The sequence below is a fragment of the Chlorocebus sabaeus genome, chromosome 23 (genome assembly GCF_047675955.1).
Source record: "Chlorocebus sabaeus isolate Y175 chromosome 23, mChlSab1.0.hap1, whole genome shotgun sequence".
Lineage (NCBI taxonomy): Eukaryota > Metazoa > Chordata > Mammalia > Primates > Cercopithecidae > Chlorocebus > Chlorocebus sabaeus.
Window position 1 is genome coordinate 5,826,250 of NC_132926.1, and position 22,929 is coordinate 5,849,178.

At 46.7% G+C, this 22,929-nt stretch overlaps 2 protein-coding genes across 6 annotated transcripts in view; one reads left to right on the plus strand and one right to left on the minus strand.

Moving 5' to 3' along the window:
- Window positions 1–1,394: 1,394 nt before the first annotated feature.
- Window positions 1,395–19,796, plus strand: KIAA1191 (KIAA1191 ortholog). 4 transcript variants are annotated; one of them, XM_037992770.2, is made up of 9 exons: window positions 1,395–1,595; window positions 3,266–3,373; window positions 3,626–3,731; window positions 7,091–7,269; window positions 10,394–10,520; window positions 15,150–15,274; window positions 17,518–17,624; window positions 17,818–17,960; window positions 18,073–19,796. In XM_037992770.2, the coding sequence occupies exons 4-9, from the start codon at window positions 7,120–7,122 to the stop codon at window positions 18,279–18,281; spliced, it is 861 nt and encodes a 286-aa protein (XP_037848698.1). In that variant the 5' UTR covers window positions 1,395–1,595; window positions 3,266–3,373; window positions 3,626–3,731; window positions 7,091–7,119; the 3' UTR covers window positions 18,282–19,796. The 4 variants fall into 4 exon arrangements, with proteins under 4 accessions (XP_037848698.1, XP_008013553.2, XP_008013555.2 ...); XM_008015362.3 differs by having other exon boundaries at window positions 3,626–3,712; XM_008015364.3 differs by lacking the exon at window positions 3,626–3,731.
- Window positions 19,797–19,866: 70 nt separating this feature from the next.
- SIMC1 (SUMO interacting motifs containing 1) overlaps window positions 19,867–22,929 on the minus strand; it is a 92,205-nt gene continuing 89,142 nt past the window's right edge. For both annotated transcript variants that reach the window (XM_008015359.3, XM_008015361.3), the window contains one exon: window positions 19,867–20,677. In XM_008015359.3, the coding sequence (XP_008013550.2) occupies window positions 20,415–20,677 (263 nt within the window). In that variant the 3' untranslated portion in view covers window positions 19,867–20,414. The remainder of the gene's footprint in view (window positions 20,678–22,929) is intronic.

Consider the following 22,929-nt stretch of genomic DNA (forward strand, 5'->3'; position numbering starts at 1 on the left):
GGGTTTTCACCGTGTTAGCCAGGATGGTCTCGATCTCCTGACCTCGTGATCCGCCCGTCTCGGCCTCCCAAAGTGCTGGGATTACAGGCTTGAGCCACCGCGCCCGGCCAATTTTTGTATTTTTAATAGAGACGGGGTTTTGCCATGTTGGCCAGGCTGGTCTCCAACACCTCAGCCTCTGAAAGTGTTGGGATTACAGGTGTGAATCTCCGTGCCCAGCCAGATAAAATTGTTTTAATCAAATAGTAACTTCCAGGAAAGTCTTAAGTTTTCATGTATTTGTGGCTAAGAAATAAATGAGATGATCCCACCTTATGATGTATATAAGGGTGTTATTTCTTCCTTTTCTGACTGAGAGGTGATATACATCCCTTCCTGTGGTGGATAAAGAGCAAGGTGCCAGCTTTGCTTCTACAGAGGTTAAAAAATATGGCATATTTTAAAAGCTCCAAACTAATAAAGGAACACCTTTAAAACACACACACACACACACACACAACTATACTGCAATGTAATTGTGCTGTTCATAAGCTAATTATATAATTCATCAAAGACTTTAATTCTTAGTGCACTCAAGCACCCTGGTCTGGAAACAGTGCTTAAGTTTAAAGTTGCATGAGCAAGGCCTCTCAGTTCTGCCAGTATGGCTGGAAGCCTCAAATGCTGAAATCTAAATGTGGCATTCACGCCACACCACCAATCACAGGCCTCCTGAGATGAGTTTTGACGGCAAGCTTTGGACTGGGGTAGAAACGGGGATGGATTTTTGCAGCTTCTGCCTTAACTTCGTTGCTTCGTCTTCTTTGTGAACCCTTCTGGGATAAGATAAGTCTTCCTTCAGGATGTGACTGACACCTCAGCTGGCGCCTCTAAGCCTCACTTTCCTTAATGTAAAAGGGAAATCATGTTAGGATCGCCTTCCCTAGAGGAGGCAGGTGAGTTCGGTTCTCCTTTTTGGTTCAGCTGCTAGTATGAACCCTGCCTAACCCCGCTGTTTTGGGAGACAGTCCGTGCTCACGGCACCGCTTATTAACCGAAGTGACTTCTCATCTCTCCCAGTCTCAGCTTCACCTCCGTGAAGTGGGAAAAACAGGATGACAAGTACTTGCACTTGGCAGCCCTTTATGAGCCTTGAGGGCTTGGGCTTGTGGGTGTCATTTTACTATGCCACCAGCGGCTTCCCTTAGCTTGTCACGGACCCAGGCACAGCACACGCGCTGAGGAAGTGCTGGTGAAGTGTGGCGTCTCCTCTTGGGGCTGGCGGATTCCACACTGGGAGTTGCGGCTCCACAACCAGCTGGGCAGCGAAGGGTGGGGACTCGCGATCGTGGACTACAACTCCCAGTATGCCCTGTGCCCTCTGGGCCAAGTCTCGCGCGAGATCCCGCGGTCTCCGGAGGCTTTATCAGCAGGGCTGCCTGCCCGCCGGGTAGGTAGTGCTGCCTGGTGGGTCCTGGGGAACTTGGGAATAGCTGCCGCTCTCACCATGGCTTGGGTCCAGACTACGCCACAGCCTCTCGGGAGACGTGGACCCTCAGAACCTTTTTAGTGCCGGACTCTGGGCCGCAGGCAGTCCCGCGGCAGCAGGATAACAGGTGAACAGATGGCGGGCCTGGGCCCTCCCTTGGGGCTGCGTTCTCTGCCGATCAGGAGGGGCGCTTCCGGCGAGGCCCGATCTGGGGGCCCCTCCAAGCCTCTCCCCTCACCCCTTAACCTTTCATCCCGGCTCCGAGCTCGGCTGGGTCGCCTCTTGTCTCCCTGGCTCCCCTTTCTGGGGTCTCCGTGATGGGGCTCCTCTCCGGGGATGCCCTGCAGCTCCCGTACGGGCTTCCCCTCCGCTTCGTGGGACCAGCCCAGCCAGAGCCCCCACGACTTGTCCTCAGCCTCTTCTCCCTAGACCCTGCCTTCGGCTAGGGTCCCGGCCCTAATCTTAGCATGGAGGGGTGGGTGAAGCAGCCGGCCTTTCATATCGTGGCGGCACCGGCTTGTATATTGTGAAGGAGAGGCAGAGGGACGGTGAGCTGGGGGGTGGGGGCACCGGGAAAGGGGAAGGGGTTGTGTCTGGGGCGGGAATGCTCCCTGGACTGGGAGGATGGCTGAACTCGGCCTTTGCGACGCTCGTTAGTGACGAACTATCAATAACTGGTTTGCTCTCTCTCAGCCCTATCGGGATAGAGGGACGGTGTAGCAAGCTGAAAAACAGAGGAACTTTCTCAGGCCCTCGCTTTAACTCCCCTGTAAACAGCATGAAACTACCTACCTTGCACACGGACCACTTACCTATGACCGTGGACAAATTTACTTAACTTCTCTGATTTTTAGTTTCCTTGTCTTTATTATTATTTAAAAAAAATTTAAATTTTTTTAATTTTTATTTTTGGTACTGAGTCTCACTCCTTCAACCAGGCTGGAGTGCAGTGGCTGGATCTCGGCCCACGGCAACCTCCGCCTCCCGGGTTCAAGCTATTCTCCTGCCTCAGTCTCCCGAGTAGCTGGGATTACAGGCGCCCGCCACCATGCCCAGCTAATTTTTGTATTTTCAATAGAGACAGGGTTTCACCATGTTGGCCAGGCTAGTCTCGAACTCCTGACCTTAAGTGATCTGCCCACCTGAGTCTCCCAAAATGCTGGAATTACAGGCGTGAGCCATCGCACCCGTCCAGTTTCCTTCTCTTTAAATTTGGGATATCTTTTCTGTAAGAGATAGCTTAAAAAAAAGGGGGGGGGGGGGCCGGGCGCGGTGGCTCACGCCTGTAATCCCAGCACTTTGGGAGGCCAATGTGGGCGGATCACGAGGTCAGGAGATCAAGACCATCCTGGCTAATGCGGTGAAACTCTGTCTCTACTAAAAATACAAAAAATTAGCCGGGCGAGGTGGCGGGCGCCTGTAGTCCCAGCTACTTGAGAGGCTGAGGCAGGAGAATGGCGTGAACCCGGGAGGCGGAGCTTTCAGTGAGCCGAGATCGCTCCACTGCAATCCAGCCTGGGCGACAGAGCCAGACTACGTTTAAAAAAAAAAAAACTGGGATAAATAATATCTGCTTTGCCATCTTGCTGCAAGGATTAAAAGACAAGATAAACGCTATAAATAGTTTATGGTGTTAGCAGTAAAGAGCGAATTTCCCTACTGTAGTATCTGGCCACTTGCTGTGAGTTAAGATAATGAAATGAGTGTAATAGCCCTTGCAGGGTTGTTGTGGGGAATAAACAAGTGTTTGCCAGACTCTGACGGGCTGTTCCAATGCTGGCTATTTGTTGTTATTAGAACCTCTGGATGGACTCTTCCTGGGAATCTTTGCTAATTTGCAGCAGCTGGACCATGTTCCTCATTAACATCTGTCTGTCAGCTTAGTCGTCACATCATTTCACTGTGGTAAGGTGACTTCACCATGTATGGCGTCTTAGCTCTGTCATCTCACAGGTGTTAAGATCAGCCACAGGTGTGGTGAGACCTTTGACTTTATCCTTCTTTTTTCATTGGCATGTTTGTCACCCACTGGCTCTTGTGTGTGTGTGTTTCAACCTTGTAAACAAGCCATAAAATTCTGTGTGCCTGTCAGAAGAACAGCATTGGTGCTGCTCTTTGGTGTTCACCATAAGAAAATGCCCTTTGTTATTTTATTAGGTGGCAGGGACTCAGCTCGGAATTCTATATAGAAAAAGCACCTGGATCCCAGTCTTTCAATGGCTTCAAGACAACCAGAAGTGCCTGGTAAACTTAATTCTTTTTGGTAAAATCATGTTTTGCCCTTATTAATGTTTTAAGCTAGATAGAAACCATTTTATCTGAACTATATGTTAATGGTTAATCTCTGCCACCAGGCGAGTATTTAGACTTAATAGATTGGCTTATTTTATTTTATTTTTTTGAGATGGAGTCTTGCTCTGTTGCCCAGGCTGGAGTGCAGTGGCACAATCTCAGCTCACTGCAACCTCCACCTCCTGGGTTCAAGCCATTCTCCTGCCTCAGCCTCCCCAATAACTGGGATTACAGGCCCACACCACCACGCCCAGCTAATTTTTGTATTTTTAGTAAAGACAGGGTTTCACCATATTGGCCAGGCTAGTCTTGATCTCCTAACCTTGTGATCCGCCCGCCTCGGCCTCCCAAAGTGTTGGGATTACAGGTGTGAGCCACCACACCCAGCCAGTTTTATTTTACTTTTGAGATGGAGTCTCACTCTGCCCAGGCTGGAATGCAGCGGCATGATCTCAGCTTACGGCGACCTCCGCCTCCCAGGCTCAAGTGATTCTCCTGCCTCAGCCTTGAGTAGCTGGGATCACAGGTGCCTGCCACTGCGCCTGGCTAATTTTTTGTATTTTTAATAGAGACATGGTTTCTCCATGTTGGCCAGGCTGGTCTCAAACTCCTGACCTCAGGTGATCCTTCCGCCTTGGCCTTCCAAAGTGCTGGGATTACAGGTGTGAGCCACCGTGCCCAGCCTTAGACTGGCATCATTTAAATATTTTATTAGTTGCTCAGCCATAGTATGAAACTTTAACTTAAAGAGAATAGTCACTTCAGTTAAGGGTATTATGACAAGTTTGTTACTTTCCTAGTTATCAAATAAGAATTCAGAATAAGTTGTGCAGTTCTTGTCGTATGTACCAAAGTGATTAAACTCACCTTTTTGGGGGTGTGGGGAGGTGGGATGGAAGTCTTGGTAAAAAGGCACCAGCCTGCTTAAATGGCAGATTTAACTTAATCATGAAAATGCTCACAGCAACCCTTAATGAGTCAATTTCTGGGTTACTGACACCATTGATGACTACTTGAATTGTTTCATGAGAAAGGAAAGTGGTTTTTAATTAAATCTGAATCGCTTAATTTCTGATTCTCAGTAAAGTATGATGACGAAGAAAGATGATAGTTCCTATCTCTCAGGATTGTGAAGATTAAACAAAATATGTAAAAATGGGAGTAAAAATCATTGGTCTGTCTGTATACGAACATATTTTCTAGTAAATGTTAGCTGACTTGATTGGTTTTAGGATGGCTGTTCAGTGGGAATCTTTAAGATGTTTTTGAAATTGCTTCCCAACTAGGTGGATTAACAGAAGTCTCCTGCATTCCCCAATATAGATCCATCTCTAGTTTTAACATCATCAGCTCTGTTTTAGTTTGTCTTTCATTGTTGCTGTGATTACCGTAAACTCCATGTAGCCATCGCGAGCCGTAGGGCTGTGTCCATTCGGTGAATGCTTTGTAGTGTGCCGCACGCAGAGTGTGCGCACTGGCTCGGGTCTGTGTTCCAGTTCCCGGCGCACGCTTTCAAGCTAGGTGATATTGGGCAAGTTGATTGTGAAAATGGGAAATTGGAAAATGGGAAGAGTGTCTGCTTAATGAGGATTAGATAAGATGAGGGATGTAATTGTCTAGCAAGTAGGAAGACTTAGTAATTGTTATTCGTTTGTGTGTGTTTGAGATGTAATGCACATACCATAAAATTCACCCACCGAAAGTGAACAATGTTGTGATTTTTAGTATATTCACAGGTTTGTGCAAACAAAACTACTATCTAGTTGCAGTACATTTTCTTTCTTTTTGAGATGGAATCTCACTCTGTTGCCTAGGTTGGAGTGCAGTGGCACGATCTTGGCTCTCTGCAACCTCTGCCTCCCGGGTTCAAGCAATTGTCCTGCCTCAGCTTCCCAAGTAGCTGGGACTACAGACACGTACCACCACGCCTGGCTAATTTTTGTATTTTGAGTAGAGATGGGGTTTTGCCGTGTTGGCCAGGCTGGAACGCCTGACCTCAGGTGATCCACCCACATCAGCCTCCCAAAGTGCTGGGATTCCAGGCGTGAGCCACCGCACCCGGCCACATTGCAGTACGTTTTCATAACCTCCAGAGGAAAACCTCATACCATTAGCAGTCGCATCCTCACTGCCCCCCACCCACTTCCTGGCAACCTCTAATTCTCTTTTTATTTCTATGGTTTTGTTAATTATTACTAATAGCAATAGGAATAATAGTGAGAGCTGCTTGGTCCCCTTGCCGTTTAAATGAAATCTTTTGTGGTTTTGGACTTACTGCCAGGCAGGTTGATGTCTTAGAGAATGTGATTATATGATTTTAGCGACAGGAAAATGTCGCCTCTCAGGTAGGGTCTGGACATGAGTTCTGATACGCAAGGGTTAGCAAATGAAACACAGTGAACTTGGCTCCCTGGTCTGGCACAGCCGAGTGCGCCCGCATCACAACCGGACATGCTGGGCGTCAGTTCCAGTGGACAGGAATGGCGGGATCAGCGGTGGTGGTTTGCGAGAGTGGTTGTCAATCATTTCTGTGATGGAAAGTGACTCTACTGTTGGAATAAATCATACAGAACATTTGCAACTACAGGTGATGCCAGACAACATTTCTTGCAGTGCTGTTTTCTTTGGTGAGGAAAGGAAGGTAGAGGATCCACAGACCTTGGCTGAGCCCCAGGCAGCCATTTTCTGAATGAACTTGGGAAGATCCCTTTACCCCTAGGCCTTAGTTTCCTCATCTATGAAATGGGAATGAGAAGTTCGTATCCTCAGTCATTTCACATCCTCAGTCTTGCATGAACTGAGAGCTTTAGTATTGCAGTAGGGGGGTGGCTTCTGTGGCATAAAGGACACAGGCTTGAAATCAGATAGGTTTGGGTTTTGATTCCAAACTGTACTTGGAAGTTGTGGTCAAGTACATTTAAATGGAACTTCAGGTTTCCTAATCCATGAAAATTAGCTGGACGTGGTGGCATATGCCTATAATCCCAACTACTCACTGGGCTGAGGCACTTGAGCCAGGAGGTTGAGCCTGCAGTGAGCTGTGATGGTGCCGCTGCACTCCAGCCTGGGCAACATAGACTGTGTCTCTAAACAAATAAAAAAAAAGGATTAGGATGGCTGAGTGGGTTAAGTGGACCACCCAAAGTGTCAGGCATAGAGGAAGGGGTTGGTGCCACTGCCTTTCCTGAACGGGATTAGCTACTCCAGAACAAGCTATTTTGCTCTGTCCAAGAACAAGAGTATTTCAGAGCTTTCCTTCCTGCAGATTAATTCAAAGCTACTAGTATGTCCAGTTGCTGAACCTGTCTTGACAGGTGTCTCTGTTCTTAGCTCTTGAGGCTAGTGGGCCTCTAGGCAAGATGTCCCTGCCCATCGGGATATACCGCCGGGCACTCAGCTATGATGATACCCTCGAGGACCCTGCGCCCATGACTCCTCCTCCATCGGACATGGGCAGCGTCCCTTGGAAGCCAGTGATTCCAGAGCGCAAGTATCAGCACCTCGCCAAGGTATCTGACCCTGCTGGCCGCCTCTGGCATACGCAACCCGTTTGTCCTTCCTCTGCTCCAGCAGCCTTCAGCGGCTCCCTGTGCCCACGGAGTTGGGCAGCAACCACTCCCTGTATGTGTTTTCTGTGCCTCAGTTACAGTTGTCTTTTCTTCTTTAAGATTTTATTTATTTTGTTAAAAAAAAAAAATTCAGTAGCTTTAGGGTGACCCGAGGTTTTGTTCCCATGGATGAATTGTATAGTGGTGAAGTCTGGGCTTTTTGTGTGCCCGTCACCCGAACAGTGTACAGTGTACCCAATAGATGGTTTTTATATCCCCCTCTGTTTTTTTCTTTTTAATTCAAAACTAGAATGGACTTGTCTGCTCCTGAGACTCTTCCACATTCCCCACAGAGCTAAATCCAAGCCTAGCATGATCCACCTTCCATGTGATCTAAGTCTTGCCTGCATCTCCCCAGCTCCCCTACCCAGTGCTTGACCCACGCAAGTTACCTACAATTCTGGCACTTACCAGCGTATTTTCTGCCTGTCAGTGTTTGGCTCACACTGCCCTGATTGTTTAGCATGTTTACCATCCGCATCCTGTCCTCTCACCCCTTCTCCCACTCCATTTGCCCTTTAAGTCTTAGCTCAAAAGTCTCTTCTGTGACAGTTTGCCTGACATCTCCGTCCTCCTGATAAGGCCATCACCTCTCCCTCTGAGCTCCCCATGGTACCATGGTTCCCATCGTCATTCCTGCATTGCTTTCTTACCCTCCATTAGCTTCCTGAGGACAGGGGCCGTGTCTAGGTTTGTACTGTTACCTGCAGAATCCAGCCGAGGGCCTGGCATGATTCCCAAAAAATGCTCATTTTGTGATTGGGGAAAAAAATTGGCCCTTTCTTGAACACATGCTGTACCTCTCCTCATGCTGTTCTTCCAGCCTCAGCTGCCTTTGCCCATGGCCGTCCTCTGTAAGAACTGCCTCCTTCCTAAGGCCACTCCGAACACACCTCACAGTCTTTCATGCAGTCTAGTTTCATAGGTTTGTATTATTGGAGCCTCTGTTTCCCGACCTCAGGGACCCTCTCCCCTCTGACTCTCCAGCCACCAAGAATACAGAAAGGCTAGACTGTTGCCTGAGTAACGTAAGTCCACCAAGTTCGCATAAGGCTGTCTAACCTGTAGTTACAGTTTCTCTGAACTTTGAGCCATATGATAGCTCAGGGCCTGACAGGCAGTACACAGTAAGGGTCCCCTGAAATAGAGTTGGGTGTGAGTCCCAGGTGGTCTGTCCTAGCAAGACTTTGGGCACACAACTTACCCTGAGCCCCAGTGTCTCCCTCTGAGAGCTGGGAATACCTTATGTTGAGGTGCTGTGGGGATTGAGTAAAGGGATGTAAAGGCTTGGCACATTCTGTATTAGCTGTGTAGCTGGTACTATGAACGCGGGCTCCCTGCTTAACTTTCTCTTTGCAGAGCCATATTTGATTCTTTCTAAGGCGTGTTTTTTCCCCCCACCTCCAGTACACTCTCAGGGCAGAAAGCTCCTTTCCCTTTTTTTTTTTTTTTTTTTTGAGACGGAGTCTCGCTCTGCCGCCCAGGCTGGAGTGCAGTGGCCAGATCTCGGCTCACTGCAAGCTCCGCCTCCCAGGTTCACGCCATTCTCCTGCCTCAGCCTCCCGAGTAGCTGGAACTACAGGCACCCGCCAACACGCCCGGCTAGTTTTTTGTATTTTTTAGTAGAGACGGGGTTTCACTGTGTCAGCCAGGATGGTCTCGATCTCCTGACCTCATGATCCGCCCGTCTCGGCCTCCCAAAGTGCTGGGATTACAGGCTTGAGCCACCGCGCCCGGCCCAGAAAGCTCCTTTCTAAGAAAGTACCCGCTACAGCTCTGGGGGGATATTCCCTATATCAATTATCTACTGAAACATGAGCCAGTCAGCTGTTGAGAGAGTATGCCACGTAACAGGTAGCAAAAGTGCAAGGAGAAAAGGCCCGCTGCAGCTTGCCTGTGACATCAGAGCAGTGGGCTTGAGGGTCCAGAGCAGGAGGTGAGCAGGGCTTCTGGTGGTGCTTCCCAGGCCACACACCCTGCTGATGGCTCCACAAGGCAAGGGAGGGATGAGCGGGCTTCCAGGTTTCTGCGGGGCCTCAGCCGGAACAGCTGACAACTTGGAACAGCTGCGCCAAAGGAGAGCTCCGCCTGACTCATCACATGTGATCTTTCATTTGCCCTAACTCTCCCCATGTTAGGAATCAACCATCTTCCCAGTAAGGAAACACAGGCTCAAGTTTTACTCAAGGTCACAGCTTAAAGCTATAAATTCCGTTTTGTAGTAAGGATACAACATTTTTCAGTACTTTTTATCTGTCCCCCCCCCCTTTTTTTCAACCATCTTTTCTTCTTCTCAGTTCTTCCAGACAAGCACAGAATAAAGAGTGAGTCTTGTTCTCTCCTCCCTGCTAGGCCTGAGGAAGGTATCAGGTGTTTCAATTGCAGAAGGTGGAGGCTCCCAGCTCTTGCATGTTGAAAATGAGGAGCTAAGTAGATTTTTTTGTTTGTTTCAAAAGACCATTACTTGAACCTTGGGAACAGTGGTCCTCAAGGTGTGGTCTTGGGACCAGCAGCAGCAGTATCACCTGGGAATTTATTAGAAACAAATTCTTGAACTCCACCCCAGACCACCCGGGACCTACTGAATCAAACTGAGGTGGAGCCCGGCAGTCTGTTTTAATGCCTGGCACAGGGTGAGAACCACTTACCTAGTGCTCTCATCAATTAAGATCTAGCACAGTGCTGGGATGTGGCCAGTGCTTCATAATAAGCATTTCTTCTGCATTCTTAGGGCATAGTACTATAGTATACTGGAAGGTCATAGTCTAGGAAGGTAGTAGACTCAGATTTTCAAATTCTGGCTTTCCCACCTTTATAAACGTAAACTATTCACAGAATGTCTGTTTTTGTTGTCACTTTGGATAATACCTATCTAGCTGGGTGGAGATGACCAACTCTTCCCTTCAACGATTTTCTCACTTACCAGATTAATGTGATTTCAGTAACTTCCTCCCCAAAGGATAAGTTTAGGTGTGTGTCTCCCCTGCCCTCCTAAGTGCTTCTGTACTGTGCCTCTCTTAAACAGGTGGAGGAAGGAGAGGCCAGTCCACCCTCCTCTGCCGTGACCCTGTCATCGGCCATTGACAGTGTGGACAAGGTCCCAGTGGTGAAGGCTAAAGCTACCCATGTCATCATGAATTCTCTGATCACAAGTAAGCACTCTTCACCCTCAGAGCAGAGTGCCATAGGGGCGGGGAAGAGCCGAGGCTTCCTATAAGCGGACTGGAGATGATTCTACAACATGCCCGCCTTACCTTGTCCCAACAAATGTCAGTTTGTTAGGTTGGCTGAATCATGTCAGTATTGAAGCTCCATTTATTAGGTGGAAGATTTGCCAAATGTTAAGCATCTTAGTCTGATTTAGGTGCATTCCTGCTGCTTTGTTGATACAATCTCATTTTCCCAGATCTGTCACTGTGGCCTTGGGCAGGCTCTTCACTGCGGAGACCCGCCCCGCCCTAAAATGGGGAATGTCACTGGCAGGCTGAGGTGAGGATCAGACGGCCCAGTGCTCAGTGGCTGGCAGCTGCTGCTGTCACTGTTTCAAGCTCTGCTGGAGAAGGCCAAACATCCAGGCATTTCCCACTTGCCCCAGTTTTTTTTTTTTTTTTTTTTTTTGTAATTAAACAGCTCAAAGTTGGTCTACCAGGAAGAGGACCAGGTCCAAGTGTCTTTAGTCTTAAGAATGTATGATTGGTCATCCTAATGAACCCTGATATGAGAACTTGGATTTTTTTCTTAACCTTATAACAAGCTAACTAAACTTCATTCTGGAGGGCTGTATAGGTTGCTGTGGGAAGTTAACAATTAGATACATGGCTCTGCTTGTCAGCAGTTGTGCCCCTACCAGGGTAAGGTACATAGAGGTTCTCCTTGGTTGGCTCATTTTTGAAGGCATAAGCCCTTGTTTGTCTTCTCCAGGAGGGCATCAATTTGTTCTGGGCATTTCCTAGTGAATTCACCAAGAACCCAAAGTCCAAACTCTTAACTCTTACTTTGGTTTCTTTTTTTTTTTTGAGACAGAGTCTCACTCTCACCTAGGCTGGAGTGCAATGGTGTGGTCTCAGCTCACTACAACCTTCGCCTCCTGGGTTCAAGCAATTCTCCCGCCTCAGCCTCCCGAGTAGCTGGGACTACAGGCACGTGCCACCATGCCTGGCTAATTTCTGTATTTTTAGTGGAGATGGGGTTTCACTCTGTTGGGCAGGTCTTGAACTCCTGACCTTGTGATCCACCCGCCTAGGCCTCCCAAAGTGCTGGGATTACAGGTGTGAGCCACCGCACCTGGCCTATATACTTTGATTTTCTCTTATTCACATCTGTTGAATCAACAACACTACTTTTATATTACAAGCTTGAGAATGTGTTCTAGCAGTGTTACAAAACTTATTCATTGTTTTTTTTAGCAAAAGTAAGCACTCTTCACCATCAGAGTAGGGTGCCATAGGGGTGGGGAAGAGTTGAGACAACTTTTTTTTTTTTTTTTTGAGACGGAGTCTTGCTCTGTCACCCAGGCTGGAGTGCAGTGGTGTGATCTTGGCTCACTGCAAGCTCTGCTTCCTGGGTTCACACCATTCTCCTGCCTCAGCCTCCTGAGTAGCTGGGACTACAGGCACCTGCCACCACGCCCGGCTAATTTTTTTGTATTTTTAGTAGAGATGGGGTTTCACTGTGTTAGCCGGGATGATTTCCATCTCCTGACCTCGTGATCCACCTGCCTTGGCCTCCCAAAGTGCTGGGATTACAGGCGTGAGCCACCGCGCCCGGCTAGCACAATGTAACTTCTTTAATGAAAATAATTTACCCACCGGGGGTGGTGGCTCAGGTCTGTAATCCCAGCACTTTGGGAGGCAGAGGTGGGTGGATCACTTGAGGTAAGGAGTTCAAGACCAGCCTGGCCAACATGATGAAACCCCAACTTTACTAAAAATACAAAAATTGTTGGTTGTGGTAGCGTGTATCTATAATCCTAGCTACTCGGGAGGCTGAGGCAAGATAATTGCTTGAACCTGGGAGGCAGAGGTTGCAGTGAGCTGATATCATGCCGCTGTACTCCAGCCTGGGCAACGAGCGAGACTCTGTCTCAAAATATATATATATAGTTTACTAACAGTACAGAACATTATGACACTCCAGTATGTGAATGTCACTCATATTTATTTGGCTTACTCATTTCCACATACATGCATATTTTTTTTTTTTTTTTTTTTTTTTTTGAGATGGAGTCTTGCTCTGTAGCCTGGACTGGAGTGCAGTGGCCGGATCTCAGCTCACTGCAAGCTCCGCCTCCCGGGTTCGCGTCATTCTCCTGCCTCAGCCTCCGGAGTAGCTGGGACTACAGGTGCCCGCCACCTCGCCCGGCTATTTTTTTGTATTTTTAGTAGAGACAGGGTTTCACCGTGTTAGCCAGGATGGTCTCAATCTCCTGACCTCTTGATCCGCCCGTCTCGGCCTCCCAAAGTGCTGGGATTACAGGCTTAAGCCACCGCGCCCGGCCACATGCATATTTTTATATAACTCCAGGTATAGTAAATATACCATTCTGGTTTTTTTCAATTAATACTGCCATGAACTTTTGATGTTGCTATAGTCTTAAGTTTTTTTTTTTTTTTTTTTTTTTTTTTTTTGAGGCGGAGTCTCGCTCTGTTACCCAGGCTAGAGTGCAGTGGCTGGATCTCAGCTCACTGCAAGCTCCGTCTCCCGGGTTTACGCCATTCTCCTGCCTCAGCCTCCCGAGTAGCTGGGACTACAGGAGCCCGCCACCTCGCCCGGCTAGTTTTTTGTATATTTTTTAGTAGAGATGGGGTTTCACTGTGTTAGCCAGGATGGTCTCGATCTCCTGACCTCGTGATCCGCCTGTCTCAGCCTCCCAAAGTGCTAGGATTACAGGCTTGAGCCACCGCGCCCAGCTAGTCTTAAGTTTTAAAAAGCTGCATTTAAGGCTGGGCGTGGTGGCTCACACCTGTAATTCCAGCACTTTGGGAGGCAGAAGCGGGCGGATCACGAAGTCAGGAGTATGAGACCAGCCTGGCCAACATGGTGAAACCCCATCTCTACTAAAAATACAAAAACTAGCCGGGCGTGGTGGTGTGCGCCTGTAATCCCGGCTACTCGGGAGGGTGAGGCAGGAGAATTGCTTGAACCTGGGAGGTGAGGTTGCAGTGAGCTGAGATAGCGCCATTGCACTCCAGCTCTGGGCGACAGAGCAAGACTCCATTGTGGGGGAGGGTAGCGGGGCAGGAAAGCTGCATTTAATTCTGGTATTAGTTGGGTGCGGTGGCTCATGGTTGTAATCCCAGCACTTTGGGAGGCTGAGGCAGGAGAAATGCTTGAGACCAGGAGTTTGAGAATCAGCCTGAGCAACATAGTGGGATCCTGTCTCTATTAAAAAAAAATTCCTGGTATTGGTATATTGTCATGCGTTAAATCCCTTGTTTTTAGATTTTCAAGTGACTACCTGGTAAGTCTGAAGAACATCTTTATGCATTTAGGTTTTTTTCTTTTCTTCTATTTCTGATGGAAATACCTCCTTAGAAGAGGAATGACGAAGTCATAAAAGGCATCTGGTATCTAGTCTTCTGGTTCACAGCTGCCATATTCCTGTATGTAAGAGTGTATTATGTGGTTTATGTACAGATTAAGCAGAAAGTCAGCCATTATTCATTCCACAGCAGAACTAACTTATTGATTATGACATAATCAAGTCAGACTGAAGGAATGTTGAGTGGAGTTATGTCTGCTGTTCCAGGCACTGGGATGGGCCATTTCACACAGGAGAAACATGGAATCAGTAGACTTTGGCTAGCTCAAGGCAGGCTATCTGGTTTGAATCTGGATGGTACCTTGGTGCCATCTAGCCTGAATGTGGCCAGTTTCTCTTTGGCAAAATTTTTTGTGTAGGTGACGTGAGTGGTGAATCTCTTAGAAAGTTTTATATTTGGAGAATTTTTACTGTGTCGGGCTATCAGCCGCCTTCCTCATGCTGCATTTCTTTCTGTCTTTTCTCTTGAGACAGAGTCTGTTGCCCAGGCTGGAGTGCAGTGGCACGATCTTGGCTCATTGCAACCTCCACCTCCCAAGTTCAAGCGATTCTCATGTCTCAGCTTCCCAAGTAGCTGGGATTGCAGGCACCCACCCGCCACCATGCCTGGCTAACTTTTGTATTTTTTGTTTTTTGAGACGGAGTTTTGCTCTTGTCGCCCAGGCTATAGTGCAATGGCGTGGTCTCGGCTCACCGCAACCTCTGCCTCTTGGGTTTCAGCAATTCTTCTGCCTCAGCCTCCCAAGTAGCTGGGATTACAGGCATGCGCCATCATGCCCAGCTAATTTTGTATTTTTAGTAGAGACAGGGTTTCTCCATGTTGGCCAGGCTGGTCTCGAGTTCCTGACCTTAGGTGATCCTCCTGCCTCGACCTCCCAAAGTTCTGGGATTACAGGCGTGAGCTACCACGTCCAGCCCCATGTTGCATTTCTAAATACAAAGAAAATGTCACCGTGTACAACTAAGAGGAGGAGGGTGGGAGTATTGAGCTCAAGGTTCTTCAGTTGTCCCTTTAGGAATAACCTCTTCAGCTTGGTGTGAGGGAAGGCTTCTTTCTGGCTAGACAGCCTTTGTGTGCGGTTCAGAATTAGTGCTACAGTACCTCTCTGGGGAAAGTCTCCTCTTTGGATGGTCAGTGTGGTCTCTCGCTTCTGGGGAGAACAGTAGATATCCCTGTTGTCCTCCCTGTTTTGTGATGGGAGAGGGCAGTGGGCATGACTGTCATCTCCTCTGTTCCCAGAACAGACCCAGGAAAGCATTCAGCATTTTGAGCGACAGGCAGGGCTGAGAGATGCTGGCTACACACCTCACAAGGGCCTCACCACCGAGGAGACCAAGTACCTTCGAGTGGCCGAAGCACTCCACGTAAGCTCTTAGGAACTTTCAAAAAACAAAACCTTCAGTGTTCATGGCTTGAAATGTGGCTGTGGTTTCGAAGTTACGAGCTCAGTTAGTTGAGGACTGTGGAGTTAGTCTCGCTCCCGAGCTCTTAGCCTCGTAGTTTTGCTTATCCACCTATACAGTGGGGGTGTCTGTTTTGCTACTTCTGGTTAGCAGGATCGAGTGAGAGCCTCAGCTTACATATATATACGAGTACTTTATGAACCATAAAGCAAATGTGAAGTATCTTGGGGAGAACTGGGCAGCCTCAACAGAGGTAATAGTTTAACTGGAAAGGAACATCATGCTCTGCATTTAATTTTAACAAGTTAAAATCCAATGTGGAATTGGAATGTTTTTGCTATTTCTTTTCTGTAAGTGAAGAATTTTAGTAAGGGTTAATTTAGTGACAGCCAAGTATTTGAATGAATAGTTTCAAATGACTTTCTTTCAGAGGAGACCACTTCATACTGGATGGCGTTTTGATTTGTGAAGCCCTTGCATTCATTTCATCCTCACAACCACCTTTTGGGGCAGATGCTCTTCTCCATATTTTGTCAATGAGGAGATTGAGGTTCGAGGCCATCTATTCAGCCAGTCATAGTACCCAAACCAAGTCTCCTGATGCCTTACTTCTTGTTGGCTGCTTCCTCCTCCTTCCAAAGCAGCCTGGAAATCTAGCTCCTGAAGGGGCAGATTGTGAAGAGACGCAATTACAGTTAAGAAACTTGGACTGGCTTCTGTAGGCAAGGGTGGGTCAGAATCCAGGCTTGTTCCAAGCTTTAAGAGTTCTGAACAGGGTATGATGAGGGCAAGGTGAGGAGAGCACAAGAGGCCGGAAAGGATCATAGTATACATTATATATAAGGAGGAATAACCTGGATCTGGTGGCCTGTGGGTGGGGATATAAAACACTGTGGCCTGTTTGTAGTCACCCGGGCTGGAGTACAGTGTTGCGCTCTCGGCTCACTGCAACCTCTACCTCCTGGGTTCAAGTGATCCTCCCACCTCAGCCTCCCAAATAGCTAGGATTACAGGCATGCACCACCATGCCCGGCTGATTTTTAGTAGAGACGGGGTTTCACCATGTTGGCCACGCTGGTCTTGAACTGACCTCATGTGATCCACCTGCCCCGGCCTCCCAAAGTGCTGATATTACATGTGTGAACCACCGGCCCGGCCCTGTTTGCATTTTGTAATGAGCATTCCAGATGATTCTTTCGCAGGCTAGGTTTAAAAACTGCTATAGGAAATCAGGTTTGGGCTAGTGGCCAGTTTAAGCTTTCAAACAAGCCCGATGCTTCCAGAGAGGGGTACGGTACCATCAGCCTTTGACACTTAACTGAGAACTTTCCAGTATAGGTCAGTGAGAATTCTGTTTGAGCAATTCACCTTACATAACGGTAGGACTGACTTTGGTTGACTCATTTTCTGTGTCTTGCCCATAGGAGTAGAACATGAGGATGGCTGAAATATTAGCTCTAACTTACATCTTGTAACAGATTGTCAACTTACATGAATGGATCTGTTGAGTGTTTGAGAAAATTCAAACGTGATCATTGTTTGGAGCACAGCTTGGGCTAAGCAGTGGCATGGCAGGCCTGGAGGGAGGAGACAGCATGGGAACCTTGCTCTAGAAGAGCTGAGATTAGACCTGTCTCTCCCCGCTAGACTGCGAGTCAGTTAGAGGAATGCTAACGGTGCTGAGGGAACCCAGAGTGGCTGACTATGGGAGAGAAGAAGGAGAGAATGGAGCAGGCTCCTCAGTGGAAGCATTTAGCTGAAGAGACCCTCATGCCTGAGTCTTGGCTTGGACAGACTGAGAATGGCAGGGCTTTGTACGTGGTAGGAGCAGCAGCGAGACAAGAGCTTAAGCCCTGCTTAAAAGGCCAAGAAGGCTGGCAGCTGGCGTTCTGGCTCTTCCATTGTACTGACTGGGGGAATGCTGGGGCAGTCACTTCACTTTTCTGAAAGTAAAAGTTGTAGTTTAAAGCTTTAAGTACAGGGATGTTCACAATACAGTGTAGAATGAACACATTTTTTGAGGAGATGGAGTTCCATGTCCTTTGGCAAAAACAAAGGACTACCTGTTAGATCACCCGAAATCATTCCACCTGTAGATGTCTTGTGCTTAAAGTTAGAATGTGAACCAAATTGTTTATGCCTAGCTTAGCTGTTTGCATTTGCTTTCATTTTTAAAAAGTCTCTCTTCTTACCCATCTGAGCAGAAACTAAAGCTACAGAGTGGAGAGATAACAAAAGAAGAGAGGCAGCCTGCATCAGCCCAGTCCACCCCAAGCACCAGTCCACATTCTTCACCTAAGCAGAGGCCCAGGTGAGCCCTTCCTGTGATGCTTCCGAGTTCCTGTGTGCTTCAGGAAAGCTCGTGTGGCAGGCGAGGTTGTGTTATTTAAGCCTGTGGTTTCGGAGGGAGAAGGGATAGTTCAGTTCCTGTTCTTTTGGTGTGAGACATTTCTAGGGGTGAAGGAAGAGGTATTTTAGGGTATGTTTTGTTCTTTTTTTTCCAGGGGCTGGTTCACTTCTGGTTCTTCCACAGCCTTACCTGGCCCAAATCCCAGCACCATGGACTCTGGAAGTGGGGATAAGGACAGAAACTTGTCAGACAAGTGGAGCCTCTTTGGACCAAGATCCCTTCAAAAGTATGACTCTGGTAAGGCAGCGCCTTCAAAAAAGAGAGCGGCATGGCAGGCATCTTACCATATTGTATATCGGGAGCTGCCTACTGGTTTTGAAATTATTTGCACTCTGGTTCACTTTTGTAGGAAGTTTTGCCACCCAGGCCTACCGAGGAGCCCAGAAGCCCTCTCCATTGGAACTGATCCGTGCTCAAACCAACCAAATGGCTGAAGATCCAGCAGCCTTGAAGCCGCCCAAGATGGACATCCCAGTGGTGGAAGGAAAGAAACAACCACCACGGGCCCATAACCTCAAACCCCGTGACTTGAATGTGCTCACACCCACTGGCTTCTAGAGCCCTTTCTTTCCAGGGATTCTGGTAAAGAAGGTTTCTTGCACCCCACTCCCCTTTTACCTTGGTGTTGACATAGGAAAGGTATATTTAAAAACTTAATCAGCTGGGTGTGGTGGCTCATGCCTGTCATCCCAGCACTTTGGGAGGCCAAGGTAGGTGGATCACTTGAGGTCAGGAGTTCAAGACCAGCCTGGCCAACATGGTGAAACCACGTCTCTACTAAAAATACAAAAATTAGCTGGGCGTGGTGGTGGGCGCCTGTAGTCCCAGCTACCTGGGAGGCTGAGGCAGGAGAATTGCCTGAACCCGGGAGGCGGAGGTTGTAGTGACCTGAGATCACGCCATTACACTCCAGCCTGGACGACAGAACGAGACTCTGTCAAATACATAAAGAACCCGTTAAATTGAGGCTAGAGCTGGAGATGTAATTGGTTTTTGAGAAACATTAGTACAAAGTTGGCCCTTGTGTAGAAGAAGTCATTTTGTACAGCTTTAAAGTTAGACTAAATATTCTCAGCACTGGTGCATGGGGACCTCATTACCTATTTTTTCATCATTTACCCTAGGTAAGAACGTTGATCACTGCTTACTCGGTAAAGAATGTTTGTGCTGTTCCAAAACCCAGACTTTTTGATTCCTTTACCACTATCCATGTGAGCACTGACAAATCATGGCTTAGAGGTGCTCAATGACTCCCTGAGACGACTTTGGCCCTGTTGATGGCTGGTGCTGTGCTCCAGCCTTATCAGTTAGGGGACCCAAGATTTGTTTGGGACCTGGGTACAGGTAAAAGCCAGATTCAGCAGGGACCCCTCTTTCTAGGCTGAACCCTGAGTCCCCCTGCTTTTTGGTAGGCCTAATGGATCACTGTCCTGCAGCCAGTTCTTCCTGTGGGGCCGCTGAGGCCAGTGCTGGGGGAGGCAGCTCCTCTTTCTACGCCACAGAACAAACACTACTCTAGCAGAGCCTTTCTTGCACTTTAAAGTGAGATTAATTTAGCTCTAATTTGGTTAAAAACTTCCTAAGAGAGAAAATGCAGTCTACTGATTTGGTATAGGTAAATGGACATTAAACTTAAAAGGAGATGGTAGGTACAGTTAGATTATAGTCTTGAGGTTCATGTGAAGCCAATGGTGTTACCTTATTTTGATTTCCTTGTTCAGGTGAGGGCCTGGAACGCCTGTGTGGGGAGGTGAATGAATTCAAAATTTTCTGTTATGAAAGCATTTTTCACCAAAATGAGCCTCATCCCTTTATGCAACACATAACCTTACTGAGGGAGGGAAATAGGGACGCCACCTTTTTATTTCTCCTCACTGTGTACAAGTTCAGTTGTTGTCTTGAACACTGTCTCAAGTACCTGTTTTTTGTTTTGGATAGTACCTGGTCTGTATAAGAAGCTGGCCTTTCCATAGAGAGGCCCTGGAGTCTAAAATTATGAGAACAATTAATTTATTTGTGTCTTCTATTATGATTTCTTGTTTTGACAATAAAAATCCTTACTACTTTCTCAAATGTGGCTATTTTTTTGTCCTTCTAACAATGGTGATTCCACTCTGCCTACCCAGAGTCACAGTGAACTTGGTATTTTGAAAAACCATTGCCTTTTTATTGTCTCCTTTTAACATCAAATGTTTTGTAACACATTTGATCCTTTTGTTTCTACCCTCTATTTATTACAAAGTCAAATCAATAGGCAATATAATAGGTCTAACATAGAATGCTTGCATTTCATTAGGGAAAAATGAATGTCTCTCCTGAAACAGGTCGTCGGTACCTTGAATGACATAATATTGGTGTACAGAGTAGGTTCAGCAGAGGGATTTTTCCACATCTTGAATGAAAATGTTAAACGTGGTACACACAGTATTAACCTGTTTCAAAAAAAGTATAGATAAATAATTTATTAAAAAATATATATACCTTGTATATTTAAGCCATATTTGAGAACAGGCTAGGATAGGATTATTTTAAAAAAGATATTTATACTAGAGTTAGAAATTACAACCTACTGATTAAATAATATAGGTTTGGTCATGTAAGATTTTAGCCACTTTTCCTACTTTTGGAGCTTTTAAGTAGTTGGAGATAGAGTTCAGGAGGTATTCTTGGCATTCAGTGCTTGGCAGGCCCTCAGGAGCTGCTCCAGCCCTTTTGAGAGGGCTCTGTGTCAGGGTTCAAGTCCGCAGCATAGAAGAGCAGGAGCTTCAACAAGTGCACTTTGTCTTGGAGTTGGGGGACAAGAGGCTCCCCCAGCATCTGGATCAGGCGGCTGCGGAAGGCCTCAATCTGCTTCTCTACGTCCACCACTGTGATGTCATCTCCTTGCTGGGGTTTGGGCTTAATCCTTTTGATTATTAAGTCCTTTCGGTCGATCACGGAACTCCTTAAGTGTTCTGCAAGAGGGAAAAAGTCAGTTGGGTGCTCTGAACTACTTTTTATTTTTTAAGAAGTCTAATTTTGGTAGGTAGGTAGAGTCTTGGCAAAGACTTATTGACTAGCTACAGGGATACAAGTCGAAGGCTATGTGAGTGCCTGCAGTGACTCCACTTCCAGGAGGCCCTTTTTTCTCAGTTCTCTAGGGTCCTTAAGTTTTACATTAAAGTGCTATGGTTTGGATCGGTGTCATTTTTTATGATCACATAAAAAGCGGTCAAAAAATGAAAATACTGGGGAAACAATCAGATATCTTCATCTATTCCATGTTCTAGCCAGTAGTATTTAACACAAGTATGATCATGAATTAACAACTAGACAATCCCAAATTGTAATCCCTAATGTTGGAGGTGGGGCCTGGTGGGGGTGATTTCTCATGAATGGTTTAGTGCCATCCCCTTGGTGCTGTTCTAGTGCTAATGAGTTATTGTGAGGTCTGGTGGTTTAAAGTGTGTATGTAGCACCTCCTCACTCTTCCTTCTGCTCTGGCCACGTCAGACATGCCTGCTTCCTGTTCAGCCATGATTGTGTTTCCTGAGGCCTCACTAGAAGCAAAAGCCACTATGCCTCCTGTATAGCCTGTAGAACTGTGAGCCAAACTTTTTTTCTTTACAAACTACCCAGTCTCAGGGGTGTATGTGTGTGTGTGTATACTCCTGACCTCAAGTGATCCGCCTGCCTCAGCCTCCCAAAGTGCTGGGATTACAGGTGTGAGCCACCGTGCCTGGTCTGTTCCATGTTCTTGTTCTTGTCAACAGTATTTAACATAGTTGTGATCATGAGTAAGCAATTAACAATCTCAGTTATGGGACATTTACAAAATAACTGGCCTGGACTCTTAAAAAATATCTACTATGAAAGACAAGTAAAAGCTGGGAACTGTGCTAGACTGAAAGAGACCAAAGAGTATGACCACCAAGTACAATGCTTCATATTTGACTGTATCCTGGCTCAATCTAAAATCAACCACCAAAAAAGGATATTACTGGGACACTATTAGATAACATGCTATCAAGAACAAATTTCACGGCCGGGCGTGGTGGCTCATGCCTGTCATTCCAGCACTTTGGGAGGCTGAGGTGGGCAGATCAGCTGAGGTCAGGAGTTTGAAACCAGCCTGGCCAATATGGTGAAACCCTGTGACTACTAAAAATACAAAAAAATTAACTAGGCCTGGTGGTGCGTGCCTGTAATCCCAGCTACTCAGAAGGCTGAGGTGGGAGAATTGCTTGAACCCAGGAGGTGGAGGTTGTAGTGAGCCAAGATTGCGCCACCACACTCCAGCCTGGGCGACAGAGCTAGACTCCACCTCAAAACAAACAAACAAAAAAACAAAGAAAACAAGTTTTGTGAGTGTGATAATGCATAGTGGTATGAAGTACAATATCCTTATGCTTAGAGATACATGCTGAACATGCTGAAGTACTTAAGCAATAGAATTATAATGGTGTACTTACCAACTGTTTCAGAAAAAATGGTACATAAATGGATCAATAGGTAAACCAAATGTGTCAAAATCTTAGCAGCTAATGAATCAACGTAAATGGTATATATATATATGGGCGTTCATTGTACTATTCTTTCAACTTTACCATAGGTCTAAAAATGAAAACACTCAAGAAAACAAAAAGTTAAGGCCATCCCCAATAGATTCTAGAAGCATGTGAAATTGAGGCAAATGAGCACAAGGTCACATTAGGCAAATGTACTGAGAGAGTTCTAGGGACTCGAAGACTTCCAGTTGCACATAAGTACACCATCATTTCTCAGTCTCCTCATTTATGAAATGGGGATGATGGCATTTTCACTAGCAGTTATTAAAAGGATTGAGCTACACTGTGTCCAGATTTAGGACACAGAATAAATCATTTTAAGCAGTATATCAGGTTACATTTTCAAGTAATACATTCAATATGTTTTTTTCTCAACTTTCAGAAGAAATGACTGAAAAGTAAAATCTCTCAAAACTAAAGTCTGTAATCTGCGAAGAAGTATAGTAAATATACAACAGCATGTTCAGAAAGTCTGGAAACACAGGAAACAAAGCTGCCTCGAGATGGAAGTGCAAGGCCCTTTCAACATTCAAACAGCACACATCTACTGAGCACCTGCTGCACATCTGGAACTGGCTAGAGTCTGGGGACAGTGGAATTCAGAGCCTTGGGCCCAGTCCTTGTAGACTGATATTCTAGTTGCAGGAAGCCTGACAAGT

What these genes read in the sequence shown, in the direction of transcription:
- KIAA1191 (XM_008015362.3), top strand. Translation starts at nt 3,685, where the DNA reads ATGGCTTCAAGACAACCAGAAGTGCCTG. An exon ending in AAGACAACCAGAAGTGCCTG is followed by an intron (nt 3,713 to 7,090) that starts GTAAACTTAATT and finishes CTCTGTTCTTAG; the next exon opens with CTCTTGAGGCTAGTGGGCCT. An exon ending in CATGAATTCTCTGATCACAA is followed by an intron (nt 10,521 to 15,149) that starts GTAAGCACTCTT and finishes CTCTGTTCCCAG; the next exon opens with AACAGACCCAGGAAAGCATT.